The sequence below is a fragment of the Dendrobium catenatum genome, unplaced genomic scaffold (genome assembly GCF_001605985.2).
Source record: "Dendrobium catenatum unplaced genomic scaffold, ASM160598v2 fragScaff_scaffold_1490, whole genome shotgun sequence".
NCBI classification, from domain to species: Eukaryota; Viridiplantae; Streptophyta; class Magnoliopsida; order Asparagales; family Orchidaceae; genus Dendrobium; species Dendrobium catenatum.
Genome location: NW_021319952.1, coordinates 654092 through 672555, shown reverse-complemented (window position 1 = coordinate 672555; position 18464 = coordinate 654092). Strand labels below are relative to the sequence as shown.

General features: G+C 37.7%; 1 protein-coding gene across 2 annotated transcripts in view; it reads left to right on the top strand.

Moving 5' to 3' along the window:
* Positions 1 to 494: 494 nt before the first annotated feature.
* LOC110108394 (peptidyl-prolyl cis-trans isomerase CYP18-2) overlaps positions 495 to 18464 on the top strand; it is a 36981-nt gene continuing 19011 nt past the window's right edge. Inside the window, exons 1-4 of one of the 2 annotated variants that reach the window (XM_020839022.2) lie at positions 495 to 654; positions 761 to 832; positions 938 to 999; positions 1246 to 1379. In XM_020839022.2, the coding sequence (XP_020694681.1) occupies positions 583 to 654; positions 761 to 832; positions 938 to 999; positions 1246 to 1379 (340 nt within the window). In that variant the 5' untranslated portion in view covers positions 495 to 582. Of the gene's footprint in view, positions 655 to 760; positions 857 to 937; positions 1000 to 1245; positions 1380 to 18464 lie in introns of both variants that reach the window. The other variant, XM_020839021.2, reaches the window with a different exon arrangement.

Sequence of the window (18464 nt, the reverse complement as noted above, 5' to 3'; positions counted from 1 at the left end):
GTTTTCTTTGTTAGTCTTCTTTTGTTTTGATAGTTGGAAGTTGTATTTTCTAAAGATAGTTGTTTTCTTATTTTGTTCTCAAAGTTACGTCTTAATTTTTATAAAAGTAAGATTTGTTTCTCTTGATTGTTTTCTCTTTGTGCCTTGCTCTAATTAGCTTGCACCATCCTTGGAAGAAGAGAAGGTTCCCCCTTAGTAGAAATAGTTTTAAGACATTAATATTATTCCCCACTCTAATTTTGTTATAAATAAATTTAAGATCATTTTCTTCATTAATTAACCACTTTTGTTTTAAACAATTTAAGAGAAGGTTTTAAGTCTTAGGGGGAATAAAAAAAAAAAAAAAGTCTTAGATTTCATTTGTGACAACTTTTTAAGTATTTTCTAAACCAATTTTTTAGAATAAAAATTTTATGATTAAAAAACTTTTGTGTAAAAAGATTTATTTTAGGAAGCACTATGAAAAAATGCTCTCAAATGAAACTTTTTTATTGCTTTCTAGATGCACTTATAAAGCCACGGCAACTTAGAAGGCCAGACCCGACAACCTCAGACGAAATCCAGAAACCAGCATCTCCAGTCATGTGGGGGAGCGCAGACGGTGGACCGCCGGAGGTCACTTTAGAGACTACCATGGGTTCATTCACCGTTGAGGTGAAGTTATCTCATTCCTCTTCTCTCTTCTTGTCCGTTACCGTTCTCAGATTTGCTTCTGGAGTTTCTCTGGCTGACGAGGTTATGGGTTTTGGTTCTGTGGCAGATGTACTACAAGCACACACCAAAGACATGCCGGAACTTTGTGGAGCTCTCGAGAAGGGGTTACTATGACGATGTAAAATTCCATAGAATCATCAAGGTTCTCCTCTCTTCTTCAGTTATTATCGAGATTTTGTTTATGTCCTGATCTATTCGTTTCTCTTTTTTTGTTCCGGAATAGGATTTTATGGTACAAGGGGGAGACCCTACTGGCACCGGAAGAGGAGGAGAATCCATATACGGGTTAGTTTCTGTTTGCCAAATGCCCACAAAGATGGATCTTACTTTGAAGTATAAACTTTTCAAAAAAGTACTTATTGGGTAAACTTGGAATTATCCACTCAAGATATGAAAGTTAGTGCTTAATGTGTAGTGAAATCATCTAATAAGCTTGTTGAACTAATACTAATAGTTGCAAAAAAAAAAAAAAAAAAAAAAGAGGTTATAGTCAATATCGATTGTGATTTGTGCCTCTGTAATTCTGCACAGTACTAAGTTTGAGGATGAGATAAGATCTGAGCTGAAGCACACTGGTGCTGGGATAATTTCCATGGCAAATGCGGGTCCAAATACAAATGGAAGCCAGTTCTTCATCACACTAGCGCCATGCCAATCACTGGATGGTAAGGGTTTTTGAATATAATCCTATCAGTTGTTATTTTCTGTTCTAAAATAGAGCTTTTGTTAAGTTTTGGAGAGGGCTGGATTGTCAAATGTTGACAACCTGAATCTTTTATAGTTATAAGTTATCTTTTACCTTTTTCATAGTTAAAATGAGTACTCCAATGACTTCTGTTGTTGTTATTATTATTATTATTATTATTTTTGACATGCTTTTGAAAGGCTACATTGCTATCAAACTTTCATGGTTTCCTAGTAGTAGAGATTAACATTGTAGAGGTAGAATGCTGAGAGGACCAACATTTTCATGGTTTCTTAGTAGCATGAAAGTGCAAAAGGCACACTGGGGAGGGGTTATTTGGTTCTTTTAAATTTTTTTTAAGTGGTATAATATTTCAGAACCTATAAAAGTTAGGTTTGCTGAAATGAAACTTATTGGTAGAGCTAGTCAATACTGGACAAACCTAGAAAACATGCACGAAGCTCGAGGCGACTACCCCATCACTGACTAGCGAGCTATGAAACAAAAGCTCAGACAAAAGTATCTCCCTCCAAACTACTACCCCAGACTTTTAGATGGATAGAATAGACTGACTCAGGGTAGTAAACTTGTGAAAGACTACATTTCAGCCTTTGATGATTACATGATTCGTTGTAGTGGCGAAGAGACCACTACACCTGCCTAAATCCTATCCATGTTTAGAGCTGGCCTTAGGGAACACCTTTGTAACAAACTTTTTGCTTGAGGAATTACTACTTTGGAAGTAGCCTGCAACCTAGTGCTTGACCTTGAAGAGTCTAGGACTCATTCCCATTCTAGGAACCTAGACCCCCGCCCACCTCCTTTTAAAACTTCCTCTAGTTAGCCTCAAAATAAACCTCCTGGTTCTATAGCTGGTCGACCCACTGTAGGTCAATTCCCACCTTGCCTTGACTACATGGGTAAATCTCCTGAGCGTGAGACACCCAAAACCAATTATGGAACCAAGTATTTTAGGTGTCATGGGTACGAACAAATTGTCTTGCAATGTTCTAGCCCTTATAAAGTCACCATAATTGAGGAAGTTATCGATGACGAGGAAGAACCTGACACCGGGCTTGTTCATCACATTGAAGATGAGGAAGATTCCTTTTATGACAAGGGCATCGCTGTGATTTACTGCTTGCACAAGATAGATCGCGTAGGTCTTCAAGTTGTTAGGTTTGCTTTATCTCAGCCTAAACTGAGTGACGACTAGCGTAGAACTTCTATCTTCCACACCTTCACCAAGATTGGTGACAAGAACTACAAGGTTATTATTGACAGTGAAAGATGTATTAACATTGTCTCTTCCACTATGATTTCCAAACTTAACCTGAAAATGACCCCCACCCAAACCCTTATAAGGTTGCCTGGATCAATTTGACTGCCCTAGAAGTTAAGTGAAGAAACCTTATTCCCATAGAGTTCGTAGGATACAAGGAACAGATTTGGTGTGATGTTTTAAGTATGGATGTGGGTCAAATTATCCTTGGTCTCCCATCATTATTTGACAACGATATCCATATTATGGGAGAACAAACACCTACGTGTTTGAACATAATGGTAAGAAGATCAAACTTTTACCTCCCAACTCAAACCGTCTAAAGAGGAAGTTAAGCCTACTCCCATCAAACCCAATAAGACTTAAACTTCCTAACTGTAAAAGAAGTAGACGCTGAACTGATTCAAGGATCACCCATGTATGCATTAGTAGCCCAGGAAGCAATTGTGGAAATAGAAGAACCGATCTTGGAAGAATTCAAACCCCTCCTAGAGACTTTTGCTGATGTGTTCCCTATAGGTCTACTCAACCGACTTCCCCCTTTTAGGGATATCCAACATGCCAAAGATCTAGTTTCGAGAGCCTCCTTACCTAACCTACCTCATTATCAAATGAATCCAGAAGAGCATGCTAAATTGAAAGAGCAGGTTGATGACTTACTCCAACGGGGATTCATTAAAGATAGTCTAAGCCCATGTTCCATCCCTGCACTTTTAACTCCCAAAAAGGATGGTTCATGGCGAATGTGTGTCGATAGTCGAGCGATCAACAAAATCATGGTGAAATACCGTTTTCCTATTCCTCATTTTGACGATATGTTAGACATGATGATCGGAGCCACCATCTTTTCTAAGATTGATCTTAACATAGGATATTATCAGATCAAAATCCGTCAAGGGTATGAATGGAATATTGCATTTAAAACTAAGGATGGATTATATGAATGGATGTTCATGCCTTTTTGCCTTAGCAATGCCCTAGTACATTTATGAGGGTAATGACCCAAGTTCTCCACTCCTTAGGAAAATTTGTAGTAGTTTACTTTGATGATATCTTGATCTATAGCAATTCCGTGGAACAACATTTGAATCATATTAAACAAGTTTGTGAGGTTTTGAGGAAAGAACAATTGTATGCCAATCCTAAGTAATGTATGTTCCTCACAAATAGTTTGACCTTTCTTGGATTTATTATCTCTTCTCAAGGAATATCTACTGATCTAGAAAAGGTACGTGCAATTATTGAGTGGCATGAATCTTAAAATATTAAAGATGTTCGGAGTTTTCATGGATTGACCACATTTTATCAAAGATTCATTAGGAACTTTCGCATCATTGGTGCCTGTATAACTGATTTTCTTAAAAAGAGTGAATTTCATTGGACTATAGCTACCTTTAAAGCTTTTGATGAAATCAAGAAACGAATGGTAGAAGCTCCCGTCATGCATCTGCCTGATTTCTTTAAAGTCTTTGAAGTAACTTGTGACGCCTCAGATATTGGCATTGGTGGTGTCCTTTCCCAAAAAGGTCACCTCGTGGCTTACTTTAAAGAGAAGTTAAATGATATCTGGCAGCGATATTCCATCTATGATAAATAATTATATGCCATCATTCAGTACCTTAGGTATTTGAGACACTACTTGCTACCATAAGAATTTGTTATATTCTCTGATCACGAGAGCTTGCAATACATAAACTCCCAGAAGAAGCTTAATGCCCCTCATGGTCAATGGGTTGAATTCTTGCAAGTGTATACCTATATAATCCGACACGAAGCAAGATCTGAAAACAAAGCAGCAAATGCCTTAAGTTGTCATATGATGGTAATCCGAGAAATGAGGACTGAAGTGATTGGATTTGAACAAATTAAAGAGGATTATAAGGATTGCCCTGATTTTAAAGAAACCTATTCCTTGTTGACTAATGGAAGTGAACAAATAGTTGATTTTCTTTCTAGAAGATGGCTATTTGTTTAAATCCCAAAAACTCTGCATCCCCAACACATCACTTCGAGAATTCCTCGTTTGGGAATTATACGCTGGAGGATTAGCTGGACACTTTGGCTAAACAAAAACTATTGCCTTTGTGGAACATTGATTTTATTGGCCTAGTCTTAAGCGAGATGTTAGTAAATTTGTCAAAAGGTGTCATACTTGTCAATAAGCTAAGCAGCGCAAACAAAACACTGGTCTCAACACATCTCTCCCCTTACCTAATTGCCCTTGACAGGATGTAAGTATTAACTTTGTCCTTGGATTACCAGACTTTTAGAATGCATGATTCAATTTGTGTAGTGGCTGATCGTTTCTCTAAAATGACCCATTTTCTCCCCTGTTCGAAAACTTTTGATGCCTCTCAGATCGCGAAATTATACTTTGATGAGATTGTTAGACTTCACGGACTACCCAAAACTCTAGTGTCTGATTGAGACATCAAATTCACTAGTTATTTTTAGAAGGCTTTATGGCACAAAATGGGTACCAAACTCCAATTTTTCACTGTTTTTTACCCGCAAATTGACGGACAAACTGAAATTGTGAATAGGAGTTTAGGAAATATCTTAAAGACTTTAGTAGGGGAACATATTAGAGATTTGGACTCCAAACTTCCTACTGTTGAGTTTGCTTACAATAATTCTGTTAATCAAATCACAGGTCTAAGTCCCACTGAAATTGTGTACGGGTATCAACCTAGACAGCCTATTGATTTGATCAATATGTGTCCTAGGTTAAGAGCATCTGAGTCCGCATCCGCATTTGTATCACATCTCTAGGAATTGCATAAAGAAATTAATAAGAAGATTGAATTGAGCAATGCTAATTATAAACTTAATGCTGATCTTTAAAAAAGATTTAAAGAATTCAAGGTTGGAGATTTTGTAATGGTACAGATTCGTCCGGAGTAGTTTCCACAAGGAACCGTTAAAAAGTTACATGCTAGAAGCACATGACTTTTTAAAATATTATAAAAATTAAAGAGTAACGCTTATGTGCTAGACCTTCCTAAGGCTTTAACATGAATCCTACATTTAACATTGAAGATTTAGTAGCCTTTGAGGGATCAGAGTTTAACCCCAAAAAATCCACTAAATATTGAGCCTTGTGTGACACTACATGGTGAACCCTAGCCTACCTCCACTTCCAAATATCCCTACTTTACCTAATGCGGAGAAAATTGAAGCAATATTTAGCGATGAAATCATCTCCACTAAAGATGGTGGGTGTGAAAGGTACCTAGTTCAGTGGAAAGGGAAACCGGAGGCATAGTACACATGGATTGATCGAGATGAGCTACAGAGATTGGACCCTTATCTTTTAGAGTTGTACGAGAGTTTCCGAGACACTTACTCTACAGGGTTGAGCTTTCTCCCATCCGGGGAGAATGACAAGGACATCAACAGGAGATTTCGACGCATCTACCATCGGAGGAGTCATAGATCGACGGCTACGATTCAGAGTCAATATTTATGATGCATTTTTGTATTTCTCTTTTTTTAAAAAAATTTCAATTTTTCCATGGTACCCATGCATGGGATTTCTCGCATGTTGTAGCCTCGAGGGCATTTGAGTCTTTTATTTTTTCTTATTGTGAGACTTATATTTAGAGATCTTCACTGTTTTATGAGGTGATGATTGATTAATGAAAACTTCAGTTTTAGTTCTTGTCTTCTTGTGGGTTCTTGAGAGAAGAGAGAATCCTAGGAGAGGGCCAAGCATCACCCGTCAGTTGCCAGTAGAGGCTGGGGTCGCTGTTAGTATCAGTTGTTATTTTCTTCCCCCCCTTCCTTTCCTTTCCCCACTACCGTCCAACCCCTCCATAGCTGGCCTCCCTTCTCCCACTCAACCAGCAGCCTAAGCCCCACCACTGAGCCCCTCTCCCACCGAACCCAAGGCCACCGTCCCTCTCCTAGCTGCCAGCATGATAAACCTCACCCCTAGCCGCCGGCCTACCAATTCCCCAACCCTTGATTCCCCTTCAAATATTCCTTTATTACCTTCCTAATTAGTCTCGCTATTGATTTGTAAATGATCTTAATTTGAATTCAAATAATATTTGAAATTCAAAACATTTCCTAATTAATAAATCTAACATAGGAAGCCCCCAGATCACTCTTATTCTGAAATTAATTGTGTCTTGTTTCTAAATCCCACATACATTGCTCCTAGACACATTCAATGAATGTGAAAAATTTCCCCTCCCCTCTCTCTAGCCGCCCCCTCCCTTGCCTCTTCTCTCTCTAATTAATTTCCCTCTCCATTAATTACACCCATTAAACTCTCCCTAAACCATCAGCCCATCTCTCCATTCCCACCTAACTAATTACCCCATTAAGGGAGATTTGAATTTCAAATATTCCCTCCTTTTTTACTTACAAAAAACTGAACTTAAATTCAGATTTTTTTCAATTGAATTTTCCCCTCCACCTAAATTAAAAGCAAAATCCAAGAGGCCTCATCCCTAGTCCTAGCCAAAATTCCCCTCCCCCCTTGTTCTTCTCTTCTCCACTTCTTCATACACCCACAAGGGTTAAGCTTCACAAACCGGCATTCCCTCCATGAATGGTCGATCCTGACAGAGAGCACGGCTTCGTGTATGATCCCCAAGGATGAGTGGACATTCGCTGGTCTTCCTTCTTCAAGCTCAACTTGGAAATCGACCACACCATCAACGACTACGTCGATTGCATCCTCTTCACCTTGACGTCTGCTATTAAAGAACACCAACTCTCCGGACATTGGCAAATCATCGGACATCCACCAACGTCTTCCCCTCCGGCTAACTCTTCGTTGAGCAAGATCGTAGGCGTTCTCTTTCTTTTGGTGGCATCTCTAGGTTTACTGAAATTGTTCTCCCGCTAACCCCAACCCTCCAGAGTGAAAGTGAGGGGAACTCGAGGTGAACTTTCTATTTATTAAATGGTGAATTTTGTTATTTCTGCATCTAGTGTTACTACAATTTTTATTCTTATTTTAAAATTGTCCTGTTAATCTTTCGTGTAACCGCATGCCAAAGCACAACTGCAACTATGAAATCTTAGATTCTTTTCTTAGTGAAACATTAAGTTTTAATTTAGCAAAGCTTAACAATTTATTATTAATTCGTAAGCAATTCCTGCTCCCATATATGTTTCATATCATATAGAGTTCCCCTTTCTCTAGGATCTGTCAACTTATGACATAGATATTAGTGAAGATAAAACACTTTTGGTATATTGGAAATAAAACACTTCCCCATTTCCATACAAAATCACACTTTTTTTACTACCATCAATTTGACCTCATATTTACTCAACCAATTCATTCTTACAATTAATTCAAACTCTTTTAAAGGCAATACAATTAACTATGATTCGAACTTCCTATTTGAAATTTTAATCTGACATCCATAGATTTGACTAACTAAATAATCTCTAGTGAACAGCAAAATAAATAGACTAGATGACAATAGATCATGAACTAGACCCAAATCAGTCAACATATTCTATGATAGAAGAGAATGACTTTCTTCATTATCAAATAAAATATGACATGACAATGTAGAAATAAAGGCATACCTATCACCCATGTTTGGTTCATCCTTTGCTTTCTCCTGGGTTAGATTGTATACTTTGGGATGCATGATGCAGTCAAGATTTCCTACTTTATGTTTTCTCTATTTTTTCTTGTGTTTCTATCTATATTTTTCTTGTGACTTTTCAGTTTTCCCCGTTGTTTGCTGAATTTCCCTGCTGTTCGCTGAATTTCCCTATTGTTTGCTGAAATTCCCTGCTGTCTTTTCCCTTTTTTGCTGTCTTCTCTTATTCCTGTTGCTATTTGGTTGTCCCATATTGGCTGTTGGTCTTCCCTATGCTGGACTTTGGTTTTTCCTCCTAGTACTTCATTTCCCTAGCTATCTTTCGTTTGCTTGCTTCCTTTATCATTGGCCGCTCGTTTTTCGTGTTGTTGCTACTCGGTTTCCCCATTTACTTAAACTTATGCTGAATGCTTTATTTCCTACTTAATTGGGCTGATTTTGAAGAGTTTTGTGGTTGTTTTGGAAGGCTTCTATTGGTTGTTTAGGTAGCAAATCTAAGTGAGCATTTAATATCCTTTCCTCTTCTTTTTTTATATAAGGTGGTTGATTTCTTTATGGAAATAGAGTTTTTTGAGAGAGAGATTTGTGATGACATTTTGGAATGTGAAACCTGTGGGTTTTTAGCTTGCGAGCTATCTTGTTCTACCTTCCCTCTACTAATTCGTCTTGAACTTCTATCTCCTTTCCACATATATCCTTCTTCTCAAAACTTTTATAAGTTTTATGGTGTCGATGTGTCCTATTTTATTGAAAGTTGTGAGTGGTATTGTGTCCTATTTTATTATAAGTTGTAAGGTGTTGTTATGTTATGTTTAATGTGAGTTTGAAGTGGTGCGTTGTTCTGTTATATTAGTGTTTATTTTTGTTATACTAAACGGAAGTTTGTAATTTGCATTCCTAGAACCAAAGTTGTTATGTCATGTTTAATGTGAGTTTGAAGTGGTGCGTTGTTCTGTTATATCGGTGTTTATTTTTGTTATATTGAACGGAAGTTTGTAATTTGCATTCCTAGAATCAAGGTTGTTTTTAGGTTGCATCATTTTGGTATCAAAGCATTAGGTTATTCTATGTGTCTTCCTTTCTATTACAAAAAAAAAAAAAAAAAAAAAAAAAATCAGAGAAGTAAAATAATCAACAAGTTGAATTTCCAATTCAAGTTGTGCTTGAGCCTGCATTTTTTGAAAGCCAGCCATCTATTCATCCGATTCTAGAGAATAACTTCCCAACAGTACAATGGGTTTCACTTCAAGCAAGTTCTTCTATTCCACTATAGAAAGAACTAATCAAAATGCAAAGATAGCAGTGTTTATGTGCTGAGAAACATGAAAATAAGAAGTGTCTATTTTAATCAGAGTTCGAACAAGAAAAAAGAGAAGATTCGAAGGAAGTATGACATTAATCTAATGCAACATATTGAGAATAAGTATTTTCATGCTTAAAAGATGGAGATTCTAGTAATATTTTGAAAAATTGTTTTGCATAAAGTTGTTGATATTATTACTAATGAAGGAGAACCAACTGATGATTTTGTTTAAGATATCATAGTTATACCCAAACAAGACATGGAGTGCACAGACGATTTTTAGTTAAATGGTGTGGACTTCCTTTGTTCGATTGTTCTTGGATTAGGGCTGTGGAGTTACAACGTCGTCGTCCTGATATCTACTAGCATATTACTGAGGCATTCTCATTAGGAGATGAATTCTTCCACGATGGGAGAATTGATGCATTCAAGATTTCCTACTTTAAATTTTCTTTATTTTTTTCTTGTATTTCTAGCTATCTTTCTCCCGTGACTTCTCAGTTTTCCCTTTTGTTTGCTGAATTTTCCTACTGTTTACTGAATTTCCCTATTGTTTTTTTGAAATTCCCGGCTGTCTTTTCCGTTTTATGCTGTCTTCTCAAATTAATGCTGCTGTTTAGTCTTCCCTAAGTGATTGTTTTGTCTTTCCATATTGGTTGTTGGTCTTCCCCATGATGGACTTTAGTTTTCCCTCATGGCTCTTTGTTTTCCTAGCCACTCATGTTTCCTTGATGTCTTTATTGTTGGCTGCTTGGTTTTCCCTGTTGTGGCTGCTTGGTTTTCCCATTTTCTGAATCCTATGCTGGATTCTTTATTTCTTAATTAATTGAGCTGATTTGGAAGTTTTGTGGTTGTTTTGGAAGTCTTCTATTGGCTGTTTGGGTGGAAAATTTAACTGAGCATTTAATATCATTTCCCCTTCTTTTTCTATATAAGGTGGTTGATTTTTTTTACGGAAAAGAAGTTTTTGGGAGAGTGATTTGTGATGAATTTTTGGAATGTGAAACCTGTGATTTTTTATCTTGTGAGCTATGTTCTTTTTCCTTCCTCTACTAATTCTTCTTTGACTTCTTTCTCTTTCTCTCCACGGTTTTCATTCCACATATATCCTCCTCAAAATTTTTATAAGTTCTAAGGTGTCATTGTGTCATGTTTTATTAATGTTGTAAGGTTGTTGTGCCTGTTTTATTTTATGTTATAAGATGTTGTTATGTCCTTTTTAATCTGAGTTTGTAGTGTGTTGTTATGTTCTATCGATGTTTATTTTTGTTATATTGAAAGGAAGTTTGTAATTTGCATTCCTAGAACCAAGGTTATTTTTTAGGTTGCATCAATGCATCGAGGCAACTCTTACCATTGCATTGGACTCTCTCTGTGCTCGTCCTGTTGATGCACTAAACTTTCTCCCTCGAAATCTTGCTCCACTATGGGTCAATGATCCTTCTTTGATATCTCTGGACAGGGTTGTTGTTGGCTGTCTTTGGCTTCCTCCAATCTCAGATCTTCCTTTTGATGCTCTATGTGGAAACTGAGCCGCCTTGTTATTAGACTGGCCACACCTAAAACTCTACCTCGTAAAGCGATATCACTGAGTTGTGTTCTTCTTCTCGTAGAATCCATAGGCTGAAGCACAACTAACAAATACTGATCCACTTGCACTCCCAGATATGGCAGTCCATCCATCATAGGATCACTATTTCCAAATATTGACTTTTTCCCCCTCTTTGTACTTCTAGAGGGTTTGCTTCCAAACCTCTTCCTCTAGCATCCCACCTCTATGGAGTGGATATCAAATCATTCTCCACTTGCTGCGCTATCTCTATGAGCTCAAAAAAATGTCTAATGTGAAATGAAACTAAGGGGGTGCCTCAAACCACTCAGAAATCTATAAAACTTTACTCTGGAGTGTTAAATAATTGAGGAGCATACCCAGCGAGAGTATTGAACTCTCCCTCAATATTATTTCTTAGAATCGAGTAGGCTTTAATCTCAAAAACAATTGAAGGTGCCTGTCCACATCTTTTCTCTTAACTCTCATAATTCTACTTTGAGAATCACCCATTTGTTGGGCCACTAATCCAACATTTGCATCATGAAATCAGAAGTTATTGCCCCCGCCGCACTCTAAGTTATAGTAGCTTGGCTGTCCATCAACCATTTCTTGGTATTGGGGGTTCATGATGCAGCAACACCTCTATCTAGCGCAAAAATATGAGGTTAAACTACATACATAAAGTAATATTAGACTATCTCGACTTCCTCCTTTTATCTATAGATCATTCTCTACATCTTTGATTATGATTTAATTATTCCAAATCATTGCTATGATACCATTTTGTCATGCTTCATAATCTAATAGAAGGATTAGACCAAGAACCTAGACCTTTCAAACATAATATAGAACATGAAAACACCAACTAAATAATCCAACGAATAATAAGTAATAAAACAATCATCCATATTTTTATTTTCCCTAATCAATCATATATAAATAATCCAGTATGAGGTAGTCTTATACATCAAATATAAATACTGGACTACAACATACTTTAACACAAAAAGTCTTGATAGTCCTGCCCTTGTTAACGTCTACTTTGTTGTACCCATATTTTTCCTGAAATTTCTGTGGGCTCCGAAAATTCGGCCCCGGCCTCCCCGCCGCGCTGCTTTTTTTTTTTTTTTTTTTCCGCGAGGGAGTTTTAACTGAATAAGTTCTAGGGTAAATTTTGGAAGGCAGATGGGTTTGTAGATAAGACACTACACAGAGATTTCGCCCTAATTTTGCGAGGACTTTATGATCTAAGTTCTGGTTTCCTATAGGCGCAAGCCCCTATAGTTAATTACCCCTCCCGATCACGAGAGATAACTTTCGATTAAGGCTAGCCGTCAATCAGATACGTAGAGTATACGTGTTATCTGGCGTATAGTAGCAGCATATGGTTTAGGATATTGGTAAAAATTGGATTTGGAAATTGGGTTTTGATTTGGGTATTTGAGAACTGGATTTGGATTTGGATTTGGGAATTTGGAGAGTTTGATATTTGAAAAGATTTAATATTTAAAATAGAAATTTCACCATCTAGCACTTAAAGTGGATGGTGGGGGAATGGATGATAGACCCGATCAAGATCCCATGGTTCCGTCGTCCCGGGCCATCGTGGTCCCTGGTCTACTTAGTCAGAGGAGGTAGTCGACCCAACCTGACAGAAGGATCCTTGTCGGCAGCCATGGGTTGCTTCGTCTAAGGGGACCTTGTAGACCGGGGTTGAATGTTTGTCTAAGGGGACAAATTTGAATCCACCTTAGCTTACAGAGGGCTTTGTGCCCTGTCAATTATATCCTATTGATTCATATCTCAAGGATTTGATGCTAATAAGGAGCGTATTGGCTCTGGCCATAACCGGTATTTCGTGGTGCCATTTGGCGGCAAAACCACTCGGTTCAGAGGGCCCCTGGTCGTCATAACCGTTTATCCTGCGGTGCCATTTGACGGCAAACCGTTGGTTAGAAGACACGTACCACGTCCTTACTAGCAGGAGATTATTTGAGAATGGATCCTAGTGATATTTTCGACTAGGCATTTCGCTCTTTGTGAGCTGAAGTTATATTTGAATTAGTCCACCTCGGCAAACTGTTGCGGAGGGTGAATGAATTTTGCTTTAAGTGTTTGATGGATAGATTTCAATTTTAAATATATGGAATTTGTGATTTTGAGGTTTTGGATTTTGGATTTGTGGGTGGCATTTGAAAATATTTGGGAACCCCTCCGGTTGAGATTAGCATTCAACATGGCCATCATCGGGGCATTTGGGGCCATTTCCATTTGATTGAACCTTGTCGACCCTATCAACTTAACGATAGGGGATCGGGTTTTTCGTAGGCTTTATGCCTTTGTTCATGAATTTTCTTCGTTGAAGGCCTTGAATGCCGAATATGAATGTATAAAATAAATATTCCGGTCGACTTCGTGACTGCATATTTATCCAATGATTCGAACCCTGTCTACTCCTATTTCTCTATTTAGGAGGATCGGGCTTCGTAGGCTTCATGCCTTTTGTTTAGTGAATTCTTTTGATTGTAGGCCTTGAAGGCCTAATACGAATGTATTAAAACAAATACACTGGTCGTCACAGCCGTGTATTCGTTTAAAGGTTCGAACTCTGTCGACTTCTATTAATCTGTATAGAAGGATCGGGTTCGAACTCTGTCGGGGCCCATGCGGATGATTTTTATATACCCCTTTAGTGTACCTATGTGTATACAGTTTATAGCGCACGTGCAGAGGTATTTTAAAATAATTGTAGTTGTGTAGATAACTATCGTTTGGATGCACACAACTTTTCATTTGAGAGCTTATACACGCCTTTAGTCCGCTAGCACGGGTATTGCGGATTCGGTGGCGTTGCATTGTAGGTTGTAGATGCCTTCTGTCTGCTTGTATTAGTGTTGCAGATCCGGTGGCGTTGCATTGTAGGTTGTAGACGTCTTCTGTCTGCTTGTATTAGTGTTGCAGATCCGGTGGTGTTTGGTCTTGATGTTGACCCCCTCTCTTTTCTCATTCACCGGGGATAGGACTTTCTGGACTTTGGAGTTCGTTACTTTGCAAGGAATTCTTCTTGAGATCATCAGTGTAGTGGGCTTGTTATTTCCGGTGTTTGTGGGCACCCGAACTGTTCTCTTCTTAATTATAGAACCAAAAAGAGTCTTTAAAACACCAGGAAGTTTGGTTCTAATTTGTTCAAACATTTCTTTTCTGATTTTGCAATGGAGTATACTTTTCATACATCGAGCTGCTTTTGACCCGGTGTACTTGTAGATTTTGACCATCACTGTCATAGGTGATATCCATACTTGTGTCCACAGTGGTTCGCTATGCTTACGAGGTTCTCACTGTTGTTATCCACAAGTGGTTTGTAGTCATTTGCAGGGGACTGCTGTATTCAATACGACCTCCTAAAAATGTTTTGTAGAAGACCCATTGCTTCTGCACCATATCCACCCTTTCACCAATCTCGGGTGGCTTTGTTGATTGTACTTGTTTGTAGGGAGGCGGATCTTTGATTGCCGGTCTCCAATATTGCCATCTCAATCAACAGGCAAGTGTAGGGATTGTCGTAGGAGTTCATGCATCAAGGTCTTGTAACCTACTTTGAGTCACTATTGACCATACAGATGTTCTTGTAGTTTGAATTCCCTCGCACATGATTCAAACTTGGCTCTTGTATGTGTCTAGATCCAAGTTCAATTTCATTTAGACTTGGGTTTCAAACTCAGTATGGGTCTTCAACATTCATGCAAGTCTTATACTGCCATATTGAATTCATCCGGATTTGAATCTACTATTTGCAAACCCAAACTTTACATGGCGTCGTGCAGTTTAAGCTCAAATGCACAAGTTCTTGTTGTCCACATCTTGTTCTAATTTTGAATTCAGAGTATAAGTACAAGTCTTTGGTTCAGTTTAACATGATTTGATTAGACTTGATTTAGTGTTGATGTTGTACTCGTGCCGTAATCCTTTGTATTTGTTCAAGTTGGAGTTTTATCAAGTCCACAAGCTCAATATGCAAGCTCAAGCTCTTTGTCCTCTGCGGTCCTCTGAAGTTCTTTGCAAGTTCATTTTCTTGTTCAAATGATTTGAATTTTGGTTCCAGTGTAATTTTATTTCACTTGGATTCGGCCTTTTATTAGTCATTTGGGTTATGTTCAAGTTCAAGTCCAAAGGTCTATAAGTCCACAAGTCTTCTGTTCTTGTTCATTTGAATCCCAATTCTTGCATGTCTTTTGAGTTCAAAAGGTCCAAGTATGATCGTACATTCACCAGAAATTTTGGCAGCCTCCCGGCGTCTCCCCCGTTTAGGGGAAAACTACGAGGAAACTGGGTCTTTTCCACCACGCTAAGAAAAGCGTGTATGGTAGGTGCCCTCTTTCGAGGACACCGCGGCCGTGTAAAGTCTTTGCACCACGCGCAATAAAGGCGTGTATGGGGTCATTATAATAATAATTAATTAATTATAATTTACAATTAATTAGTAATTATAATTAACCATAATTATCAAATTAATTATAATTATAATTATTTAGTAACTAATTATAATTAATCGAAATTAATTATAATTAACTAAATAATTATAACTGATAATTAATTACTAATTATTAATTAATTATAATAAAATAATTAATTATAATTAGAATTAAATAATAATTAAAGATAATTAATAATAATTTCAACAAATTAACCCCCTCCCCTTTCTTTCTCTTCTCTGTTTATGGGATTCGGCCAAAGAAGCGTGCGGTAGGGAGAGTTACCTTCACAGCAAGAGCGAGCTCCCCTTGCGGCTTCCGATAAAAATGTCTCAACTTCCGATCCGGTTGGAAAGGAAAAGTCGTAGAAGGAGCGGTGTCGAGCAGCCACAAACGGAGCCGAAGGAGCGACGTCGACCAGCCACTGAGGCGCCTGGAGGAGCAAAGTCGAACGGTCTAGAGGGAGCCGGAGAAACGATGAGCTCCGGCTGTTGATCCCGATCAAAATTTCGTGACTTTCGGTCGGACGGCAGGGAAAATCGGCGGAAGGAGCGAAGTCGGCCGGCCACGGGAGGAGTCAGGGAAGCGTCGCAAGGGAGAAAGTTACCCTTAGCAGCCAGCGAACTCCAGCTCGATGCTTCCGATCGGAAGTGTCGTAACTTCCGAACCTACAGCAAGGAAAAGTTGTAGAAGGAGCGACGTCGAACAGCTACGCAGGAGTCGGAGAGGGAGAGAGGGATCGCATGCGTGAGAGAGGCGAGAGGAGGAATCGCGTAAGAGGCCGAAGGCCACGTTGCTTTCGGGCTTTTAACGACTCGAGCGAGTCGTGCGAGCGACGTGCGAGACGCGACGTTTGGTCGTGCGAGGAATGGCGACGACGTGCGAGGTTCGGCGCAGAGCAGGTATGCACGATCTCTCTTTTTTTTTTGGCTCTTTTTTTTTTTATACGGAAGGTCAACAATTTCATAAAATAATAGGGTGAGCATTCACATGCTCAGTAGGCTATCCCAATTTTTATTGCAAATTCAATGCTCATATTTGTAGGGTATAAATAAAAAATTTAATTATCAATTGTAAATTAACAGAAAATGATTTTTACTCTTAGAAAGCATAAATAGAAGGATTAATTATACCAGTTTTATCAGAAGGGCAACATAATATGTTTTAAACTTAAATATGCGTCATAATATAACTCTTTTAGAACTTGTTATTTGAACTTGAATATTTTAAACATTAATATGTACTTTCACTTGTACTTTTACATGGGTGTTAGAATGTACTTGTTAAACATCATTTGTACTTTAACAAAAAGCATAAACAGAAAAATTGCTTATATCAATGTTGTCAGAGGGGCAACATAATACATTTTAAACATGTATCACAATTTAATTTTCAAAACTTATTATTTGTTCTATTCTCAATTATTTTCTCTATATTTCTTTGACTTCTTTATTTTTTGAAGCGATATAGCTTTTCAAATAGGGATGTCAATAAATGATTCGACTCAAATTGACTCTAAAATTTTATATATTTGGATTGACCTGATTACTATTTTGGTCAGATTCGGGTTGAAATCTTGACCCAATTAATTTTTAGGTTGGGTTTGGGTTTAACCAAAAATCCAAAGCTGTCTCGAAATTGATCCGATTATCACTTGATTTTGGGTTAAATGAGTCAAATATGTGTTAAATGGGCCATGTTCAGGATAAACAAGCGTGTTGACCAAAAACAAAAAAAATCCATTATCTATATAAGAAATGGTTCAAATGGGCTAAATTCAGGTCGAGTTGGATCATGTGAAGTATTTCGACTCGTACGATAATTGGTTTGGGTTCGCGTCAAGCATATTTTGGTCGGGTCAACTTCGGTCATATTCAATCGCTACCCACCAACTCAAATGAACTCCCCATATTTTCAAATATTTTTGTACATATCTTTTTAACATCATCTGACACTTTTTTACATGCGCCAATATTAAGGTGCGTTCAGGTTAAGTTATCTTTCAATTTTTTAACACCAGCAATTCTTTTTTCATAAGCTTGCTCAAGACAATAATATATAAGCCTTGTTGTGGGGTAACTGGGCACCACATGGTGGGCGCTCTTTCAGGCAGGCTCCCTGAACGTCTTTTTAGATAACGGTTATAATCTTTAGGTTTCTACTGATAGTGCTTCAAATTATTGTGGATGAAAGCTTGTTGAAGATTTACTTGGAATATGGACATTGGAAAAAGTACCCAAAATGTTTTCTTTTAGTGCATGTCCATGGAGAAGATGTGTCTCTAAAAATTCTGTGGTAACAAATTGGGATGCTTTATTTATTGGATTGACTTTTTTATTTGAATGAAACTTGTAATTTTCAGAAAATATGTTTTTAACCTTCAGCTTTAGCTTAAAAAAAAGAAGAAATAGGTTCAATTTGTTCAGTAAGCATGACAGCATATCAGATAATGTTACCTTGATGGAGAAATGATATGTCCTTAATCATTGTAATATTTGGAAAGCAGCTTCATAATTGTTCACGTGTACAATAGCGAGCAGCATATGGCTGAGGTTATCTAGCATTATGCGAAAATAATATAAGCATGTTTGGAAAGTGAGGTTTCCTTGTTCCCATTATCTATTGTTTCTATATTATAATATCAAGTACGCCAATAAATAATGAGATAACCTTTCGCTAGGGTGAGTTTTGCTGTGTCAAAAGCTATTTGACTACTTTCTGATCAAAATCAATTTTATTTCAAGTTGATGTGGTTAAAATGAAAAGTTGTGATCAGTCAATCTTCCTATCTGGAACAATAACTGCATGTAATTTGCAGCGGTTTTGTGCTTTTATTAAATTATAATAACGTGAAATGGTGGCATATTTATTTTGAGCAATCTC